The sequence below is a fragment of the Panicum virgatum genome, chromosome 3K (genome assembly GCF_016808335.1).
Source record: "Panicum virgatum strain AP13 chromosome 3K, P.virgatum_v5, whole genome shotgun sequence".
NCBI lineage: Eukaryota > Viridiplantae > Streptophyta > Magnoliopsida > Poales > Poaceae > Panicum > Panicum virgatum.
Window position 1 is genome coordinate 24223546 of NC_053138.1, and position 9401 is coordinate 24232946.

Here is a 9401-nt window from a genome sequence, read left to right on the forward strand (position 1 = left end):
TTTTGAATTCAAATTTAAATTTTGAATTTAGACCGGTTTCATACTAGACCAAACCGGAACCGGGCCGGTCCGGTAACCGATCAAACCGGACCGGTTACCGACGGTTTGGTGAACCCTGGGCCAAACTAGCTAGGGACATATTCTAGTGTACTCTATTTGAAGTATAAAGGAATGCCATAATATTGTACACATAGTAAGTGCTTGTGTGCAGCAGGATTTATATACCCTAAACCCTAACTAGATGGTGTTTAAGTTGCTCAATCGATGTTGTGTTTGAGTGCTCCAAAGCTACAGAGGCGTTGCCGTTAATACTTGGTGCGCGTACCCACATGCATGCATATTTGTGCAGAGCTGATGCTGGCCCTAGCAGTAGTAATAACGAACAAGTCGCTGACTATTCTTTCCCACTGGTCGCTTCTCAACTACTAAAAACCCACGCGCTTAAGAACAGACGCAGTCCCCAGCACGCCTGATCTTAGCTCCTACGAGCCGCGCGCATTCGATGTCAGCCAGTCATGTACTCATGTGCGTAATGTTGTTGGATCAAGCAAGTCGTTGCTCGCTTACAGCCTACGCTACGCTCGCTTACAGCCGCAAAGCTTCAGTTGCAGATGTCCCCCATTTTCGCAAAAAAAAAAAAGTTGCAGATGTCCCCCTATGCAGTAGCAGTGTAGCACTGGAGTGGATACCAACAGGTGTCAGGTGGGGCCTAGCCGCCTAGCTATGCCGCCAAAGTGTTAGTGTCAAGTGCGCAATGCAACGGCGTACATGGTCCACGGGGGCTCGCGCCAAAAGATTGATTTGGCGCCGTGCTGTGGCGGATGGACGCGCGGTGGTGGTGCCGCCATTTCCAGCCGAGATCTGATCGAGCTCTCAAACTATTTATGGACGCCGGACAAAGACGGCCAGCTGCCTGCCTGCCTCGCCGTGGACGGCAGCGGAGCAGCATGCAGCGCCCACATGAAGCTCCCGGCCGTTAAAACTGATGGGATATATATCCTCGCCTGGAAACGCCACGCAGGATCGATCGGACGTGGCGGCCTGCAACGGTCGCCGCCGGCGCGGCGTGAGCAGCCAAGTGAGCACCGAACTGATTGACCCTTGCCAACGTCCACCAAACACATGGGATCATCGCCACATGCGTGCATCAGCAGGTGACCTCCCGCCTAACCCCCGTCACGAGCCATCGCCTTCGCCGCCGAGCACCACCGTACCCGTGGGGCGTGGCGCGGCAGTGCGCGCGCCCGGCCCCCGGCGCGCGTCGCTACGCCGCTAGCGGCCGGCGCGGGCTCCAACCGGGGCGCGCGCGGACGCTAGCTAGCCAGCCAGTGGCCGACCATCCGAGCGGCGCAGCTGGCTGGGGCTGCGCCCTGCGCGGCCTCGCTGTCGCATCAACGTCGGCCGCCGGCCCGCTGCGCGCGACGCCGGGTCGACCCCGGCGGCACGTGCACCGGCGGGGACCATGCGCTCTGCAGTCTGCGTGGCCATGGCATGATGCCACCGTGCCCCAAGGCCGCCCGGCCGGCGCCCCCCGCGCCCTGTTCGTCCCGATCCCACAGGGATCACGGACGACGCGCGGCGCCTGCGGACGCGGGGCTCGCTCGTTCGCCGGCCAGCCGGGTCCCCGCGCGCGGGCGACGGGGCCGGTTCATGTGCGGGCGTACGTCGTCGTCCTCCCTGGCCGATGCGCGCGCGGCCGCGGCGTGCGCCGGCCGGCCGGCAAGATCCGGACTTGGGTACCTGCTAGCTCTTGCGCGGGACGATAAGACGTGTATATTCTTCGCCGGTGGCACGTCCCTCTGTGAAGGCGCTGCACCTTGGTCACGTCGCATCGCTGTCCTGCAGGTACGATTTTTTTTTTCAAAACACATAGCTGGCTGGCTAGTGATCGATCGATCCGGGCACACCAAGTACAAGTCCACAAACGAGCTAACAAACTGTGGACCAAGCTGATTTCTTAGGCATGACCCATGAGTCCATGACTTAAGCATGGGCTATTACGACAGTTAACTTCATCAATCTGGATCAGCTACTACTGCACACGCACTGAAATAAAACAAAAAAAATAACGCACGCATTCAGACACACGTTCGCTGGCACATGATGAGATGAGTAGTACACATGCATGATGACGAAACTGCTGCGATGATGAGGCCGTGGCGGCCGGCGGCTGGTGGTCCGATTTACCTCAGGCTGACGGGGAAATGGCCGCCGGCGGCGCTGCTGCTCTCGCCCGGCTCGCTACCGGCGAGCGTGAAGGAGGAGACGCGGGAGGAGCTGCAGGGGCAGGCGGCCGAGGCGGAGGCCGCCATGGAGGCGACGAGGTCGACGAACGCGGTGACGATGGCGGGGTGGGTGTCCCCGCCGTTGGCGCCGAGGTACCACGCCAGCATCCGCTCCAGCCACTCCCAGTCGCCCGCGCCGTGCGCGGACACCATCTCCTCCATGGACGCCCGGAAGTCGCGGTACGGGTCGGCGGAGTCGCACGCCACGGCCACGCCGTCGCCGAAGGACGACGAGGTGGCCCGGCGCGCGGCGGGCGCGGGAGGCGGCTTCCTCTCGAGGATGGAGCTGGAGGGCGCCTGCGGCTCGAAGAGGAGCCGGTCGTCGGAGCGGAGGCCGCGGACGATGGTGTCGGCCATGTCGTCGGCCGCGGAGGCGCCCTCGGACTCGGTGGACGGGCTGTCGTAGTCGGCCGCGCAGTCCGCGCGGCGCGTCGTGCGCGCGGAGGAGTTGGCGAAGGACGACTCGCCGGAGTCAAGGAAGAGGGACGCGATCGTCTTGGCGGCGGCGGACGGGGCCCGGAAGGACTGGGTTCTTGGGTGCTTGCAGGAGGGCCACATCCATGCCGGTGGGGCGGCTGCTGCCGGCGACGGCGGCGGCGTGTCCTGGGCCGAGTTAGTGGTGTAGAACAGGGAGCCGAAGGGTAGCCCCTTCACCATTGGTATCGGATTTGCTATGAACAGCAATGTGGGCAGCAGCCAGCAGCGGACAGCGGTGCGAGTTAGACACGCCGGGGGACGCGCTAGTTTCAAACAGAGGGGCGGGTTTATTCGGTTGAAGACGCCGTTGTTAGTTTGGCTTTTCAAGGGGTTTGTGAGAAGCGGGAAACATATAGGAGCGCCGGATGCAAACCCCACTCGAAAATATCATTGTTGATCTCATGGCGTTACCTCTACATCTATATATTGAGGGATGATGATAATGCGTATCATGGTTACCCCGTGGCGTTACATCTATTGAGGATAATAGTGCCACTTATCCATGGTAGCGCCGGTAGATGTTGAGATGTATGACAGTATCTCATTTGAAGCCAAAATATTCTTTTAAACAACAAGATAAGTACAAGATTGTAAGTTGAGTTCAACAAATCTTATGAACCTCCTTCTGAATGCTAAGGTGTACTTGAAAATCTCGTTGTTCATCACCTCGTCTAACAGCATCCACACTAAAAGATGACAGTGCGACTCATTGACGCACCTGTAAGCATTGTGTTCTCATTTGAACAAAACGGTTTTTTCTAAACAATGGGGTTATTAGCGCAAGTTGCCTCCAATAAATTTATAAATTTTTTAAAAATAAATGGAAAAAGTTTCTCTCCAAGATCCAACTATTAAAATTATGGCCTGCAAATTACTCCTTATGCAAAATAATTGGCTTATCTTGATGTCCCCCCAATCCTATTTCAACGTCCACCGGAGGTTCCGAAAGTCACGTTTGCGCTCACGCATGCGTCCTGACCACCAGTTTCACCCACACCCACATAACCATATCCCCACATGGTGAGCTCCTCAGCGTTCAGTTTATCTTTTCAACTTCTCTTTCCACGTTCCATCTCCTCTCTTTGTCTCCTTCCCAGACAAGAATTTATTTTGTTCCGTGTATTAATTTTGTTCCCAATTTTCTACCATAACTTTTGATCTGCATTTTTTCCTACCAAAATTTTTCCTCGCCATTTTTGTTCTTTGAAATTTTATCATAATTTTTCTTCCAAAAATTTGTTTCCAATTTTGTTGTCGTATTTTTTTCTTTCCAATGTTTTCTGCAATCAATATTTTCTTTTATTTTCAGTTTTGTTCATAATGTTGCATCTAAGTTTTTATAATTTTGTAATTTTTTATCACAAATTTTATTTCCAAAAATTTTCATCATAACTATTGCTACATATGTTGGCTTCTAAGTTTTTTTTAATAATGTTTCTAAATAACTTTTGAGTGCAATTGTGATCAGTGATTCTCTCATTTTTCTTAACTTTGTAATTTTGCCGTTGCTAGTCATTAAGGGTAAAATTACAAAGTTAAGAAAAAAGAGTAAAATCACATTTGTATTGTAAAGTACGGGCAAAAACCCAAATGTATTTATTGAAATATCACTAATTATTTAGCTATGTTTAGTTTAACTCAATTATTTTTTGAAAGGAAGAAGTAAAGAAGCAAAAACGTCGTCCTTCTTTCCCCGGGAGCCAATATAACATGTTTATAATATCTTCTGTTCTGCCAACCTGCATTCTGAGCCCAAACCCAGCTACTACTACCCAGCATGACGATTTAAGCCCAACTACATAGCATGATTTAAGCCCATCACACAAAACAGCTCCATTTATCTCTCAGTGTGTCTGTTCGCCAATTGTGTGTAGATGCACAGCGCTAACCCACTAGCAATCTAGCACCTCTAACATTGTGTGCGTTCAGATCAATGATAGTTTATACTTGCCAAAGAATTTGTAGCCTATTGGTTACAAAAGTTTCAATAGCACTTCAGTTCTCCGTTCAACTTACTATGAGAACGAATATTTTATAATTACTATGAGAACGAATATTTTATAATTTAACGGCAGTATGTTTTTAGTGGTAGGCAACGTCCCAATCGACAGCGAGGCATCTGTGACGACTTTTTCAATTTTAAAGATTTGCTGGCTCAGTCTTTATTTGAAGCTGCTATAGGAGTCGTGCTTCAAAAACGTTGTAATTCGTCCGTGAGTTAATATGAAACTTTTATAAGGAGTCTCCTGTCTGTCTTTTTGTCCTCTATCCAGCTTGTTTCGTCCACAATGACGCTTTTGGCTATGGCCCCGTTTGGGACCGCGTGCCAAAAAAGCGAGGCGCGCATAAGCGCAACGCGGCTCGGAGCTCGCTTTTCGCGATTTTGGGGCCGCACGTTGTAACTGCCGCTTATTCAACGCGCGGCGGCCGGGCAACGCGCGTCCATCGCAGCCTGTTTGGCGGGTTTAATTCGCTTCTTTGGCTCAGAAGCGAAGCAAACGCGGTCCCAAACAGGGCCTATAGCTTCCGTGTCAATGGCATCCCATACAATTGTCTGCTTTATGTTTCGTGGCTTTGATATATTGGTCTTACTGTTTTAACTTAACTGGAATAAAGCATGCTCTTGCTGTCTTGCATGCCGCATGTTCATGTTACCATGAGTGGTCACGTTTATGTCATGGTCCAGGTCCCGGGACCCCTGAATGTGAGGAACAGCCTAACAATGGATTCTCTTCAAATAAAACAGCCTAACAATGGAACGGTGTGGATCCTAACAATGGATTCTCTTCAAATAAAACAGTCCAGCAACGTACCTCAGCCGTTTTTGCTTGCTCCTCAACACGTCTAGATTCTGATAAAGGAAAAAAAAACCACGGCTGGACTGGACGATGCAGCAGTAGCACAGCAGCTGCACAGAGCAGCAGAGAGGAGCAGCCGAGCCGAGCAGGGCCTGTGCAGCTGTGCTAGGGGGGAGGGGGCCAGCGAGAGCAAACAAACGCGACGCGCCAGAGCGCAGCCTTCTCTAGCTCTTGTTGCTACGGCACGCACCCCTTCACATCATAAAACAGTATCCTCGGAGTACCAGGACGCGGACAGCGTGAAAAACTCATCTTCACACGCAGGTGTTCAATGTTCTTTTTTCGAAAAAAAAAACACGCAAACGTTCATTGTTCGGGCCTTCGGGGGCTTCGGGCAGCAAATGACGGCGCGCCAGGACGAATGCATGCATCGTTGGTACTCCCGCAATCCTAAAATATAAAATATTTTAATCTATTCCAAAATCGAACTGTTATGGTTTGATAAAATTTACAAAAAAATGAAACATTTTAAATAGGGAAAGAGAATAATTAGATCATTATTAAATATTTTTATAATTACTTATTTGATGTGAAAATATTGATATTATTGTCTATAAATTTGAATAATTTAGACTATTTTAATTTAGAACAAAGTAAAATACCTTGTATTTCAAGGGGGGGAGAAGAAAAGATTAGAAATTACAAATTGCAAGAACAACTTCGGGCCATTGTCACACCACTTGCACGCTTGCTCTCCACAAGCGCGCGCGCATTACTGCGATGCTGATAGTAGTAGTAGCAGCCTAGTTTTTTTTTTCAATGCTTAGTAGCTTAGAATTAGGACACTGGCATCTCACGGAGCTTGCTAGTTTTAGCTTGGGCTTCGGAGCACGTATGCGTCAGCGTTACATTATTAGTGGCGGCGAGGGCGATCGACGGTGAGGGAGCGAGGCGGCAGCCTGGGCTCAGAGGAGGCACGGGGACGGGGGGCAGAAGAGGCCGCCGCGGGGCGCCCAGAGGTCGGCGAAGGCGGTGAGGATGAGCGGGTGGTGGCGCGGCGAGTTGAGCGCCAGGAACTGGTGCAGCAGCCCGTTCAGGTCCTCCCACGCGTACATCTCCTTCTCCGTCACCATCGCCACCATCGACTCGCGGAAGTCCTCGTACGGCGCCGCCGACTCCACCTCCACCGCCTGCGCCGGCGCCATCTCCCTCTCCTCGCCCCTCCTGCGCCTGCTGCTCCTCCTCCTCCTCCTCCTCCGCCGCCTCTGGCGCCTCGCGCGCTCGGCGTCGTGAGCCCCGTCGCCGTCGTCGTCGTAGAGGGCGGCGCTGGCGTTTACGGGGTACGTCGCGGGGCCCCACGAGTGGAGGAGGTCGGCGGCGGAGGAGGCCGAGGTGGCCGTGGTGGCGGAGACGGAGGGCGCGAAGGCCGTCGTCGTCGTGGCGGTGGCGCCCGACGACGACCACGACCACGCCGCGTGCGGAGACGGCTTGGCCTTGCGGCCGCCGCGGGCGTGGAATGACTTGAGCGCGGAGACGAGGGAGCCCAGCAGCCTCGCCCCGCGGCAGTCGCACCCGACGTCCACCGCCACCGGCGGCTGCTGCCGCGGCAGCCCCAGCCTGGCGCCGCCGCCACGCCGGTCCCAACCGCCTGCCGACGACATGGTGTGGGTGGCTTCTGGCTACCAGTATCTCGCTCTGCTCTGCTCTGCTCGCGGTGTCACACGACACGGCCTCACTCGTCGCCGGAAGCCGGGACTGGCGCCGTTTGGCTTGGCGCGGCGACTCGTGACTTGCGACAGAGCGCAGGGGGGCGGCCGCTGCTTAAATGGTGGTGGAGTGAACTTGATCGCGGTGAACACTGAGAGGTAAATTGCGGCGTTGCGGTGGTGTGTGACGAGAGAGAGACGTTGCCTTGGCAGTGGCAATCCTAGCGATGCAGTGCAGCGAAAGCGAACGGGATGGTTCGGGGCGTGCTGCAGCGGTTGCAGGAGGAGGCAGCGTGTCCTTCCGTCCATCCACGGCTCGTCTGATTTGACCCATCGTCGGTGGGGATCGACGTCGATCGATCCAGTTTGTTACGATTACCGTGGTGAAATCCTGGCCTCGTTTGGTTTTGCTAGTGCCGGTGTATACAAGTTGAGAAAAAAATCTCATATATATGGAGTGTTAAATGAAGTCTATTTACAAATTTTTTTAGGAATGTGTATAATTTTTTGCAACGAATCTAATGACGGTAATTAACTAATGATTGGCTACAATGATGCTACAGTAACCATATTCTAATCACGCGGTTAAGATCTCATTAGATTCTTTAGGGTTCTTAACGCAGAGGTTCTGTAATTAACTAATGATTGGCTACAGTGATGCTACAGTACCATCTTCTAATCACGCGGTCAAAGATCTCATTAAATTTTTTAGGGTTCTTAGCGCAGAAGTTCTAAAGTTAGTTTTGTAAAATAATTTTATTTAACACCGTACGTCAAAATTTGCTAGCACTCTCTAGCGCGCCGAAGCCCCTGCGTGTGCAAGCGTGAAAGGATATTCTCGTGCAAAAGGAAACGTTAAAAAAATGGAGCAGAGTGCCACCAGCAAAATCAATTTCGGTTTCAGCTTTCTTCATTTCTACGTACTCCTACTCCCTATTCTAGGTATGCAGCGCTCTGTCCTTGCTAGTACGACGTGCGCCTTTGTGCAGGACACGGTAAAAAAACGGCAGCAGCCAGGGGCACGAAAGCCTGGCGCGAGTTGACCAACCCTTGGCGTGAGGGGAAGCGGCTAGCAGCCGATGGAAATCAGAAATGGGAGAGGCAGAGTACTACTGCTACGTGCTACCGGAGTACTTCCTCCGTCTCTGTCCATAAAAAAATACGGAAATTTATCCACAGCATATTGTAAAAGCAGGATAATTTTGTGTAGAGCACACCGCCAAACTCGAATTTGTTCCTAACACATTGCGAAAGCGCCATTTGGTTTACCACACACTGCATCGAATAAACTATTTATTTTCAACTGAGAGGTCAGATAAAAAGATTGTTTTGTCCTTTGCCCTCTTCCTCCTCGCCTCTCTCCTTCTCTCTTTCCCCTCCGTCTCCTCGCTGCCGCGCCCATCGCGGCCTCCCGCGGCCGCCCCACCTCGTACCCTACGGTGGCGGTCCGCGCCTCGCCGTGGCCACTCGACGCCGGTCCGCGCCACCTCTGGCCCGCGCCGCCGTGGACCCTCGACAGCCGACACCAATCCACGCTTTGCCGGCGGCAGCGAGAAGGAGGAGCCCGTGGCCGGCAATGAGGAGGAGCGGCCCGTGGCTGGCGGCGAGGAGGAGAAGCTTGAAGCCGCAGAGCCAGCGCAGGCACGGCGGGGCACCGGGGGCGGCGGCCTGCGGTGGCGCTGCGCAGGCCGGCGGCCGAGACCACGGCGATGTCCGAATCTGAATACGACTGACATTGCTTCACTCCTCATCCTCATCGTCCTCGTGGAAGCTCCTGGATGTGCGCTCCTATGTGGACGGGCCCGATGTGCGGCGTGTTGGCCGGCGTGGGCGCGAGGAGCTGGGCCGGCGACCTGGAGACCCCAAGAAGCTCCTGGATGCGCGCTGGCCTGACGAGAGCCGCGGGGGGCGCACCCCTGCTCCTCCTCGACCTTGTGCAGGAGCGCCTTGACCTGGTAGCGCAGGAGCGCCTCCCCGGAGCCGGGCGTGCGGCGCGGGGCCCTGCGGCGGGTCTTGGCGGCGGTGGAGGCGGGGGTCTTTTCGAAGCCGTGAAGGCCGTCCGCGGCGAGGCCGACGATGGGGGATTCGTTGGTGATGTCGTGCAGCGCAGCGCGTGCCTGCGGGTCTGAAAGCAT

General features: G+C 53.8%; 3 protein-coding genes across 3 annotated transcripts; all 3 read right to left on the minus strand.

The window, feature by feature from the left end:
• Window positions 1-1930: 1930 nt before the first annotated feature.
• Window positions 1931-3205, minus strand: LOC120698540 (transcription repressor OFP13-like). The gene is made up of 2 exons (XM_039982194.1): window positions 2188-3205; window positions 1931-2046 (listed from the first exon to the last, which is right to left on the minus strand). Exons 1-2 carry the CDS (start codon window positions 2940-2942, stop codon window positions 2016-2018), a joined length of 786 nt encoding a protein of 261 aa, XP_039838128.1. The 5' UTR covers window positions 2943-3205; the 3' UTR covers window positions 1931-2015.
• A 3014-nt stretch (window positions 3206-6219) lies between these two features.
• LOC120698541 (transcription repressor OFP8-like) lies at window positions 6220-7553 on the minus strand. The gene has a single exon (XM_039982195.1). The coding sequence runs from the start codon at window positions 7219-7221 to the stop codon at window positions 6526-6528; it is 696 nt and encodes a 231-aa protein (XP_039838129.1). The 5' UTR covers window positions 7222-7553; the 3' UTR covers window positions 6220-6525.
• Window positions 7554-9019: 1466 nt separating this feature from the next.
• Window positions 9020-9401, minus strand: LOC120700745. The gene is given in 2 exon segments (XM_039984981.1): window positions 9020-9172; window positions 9174-9401. Coding segments are annotated over 2 exon segments (381 nt in total).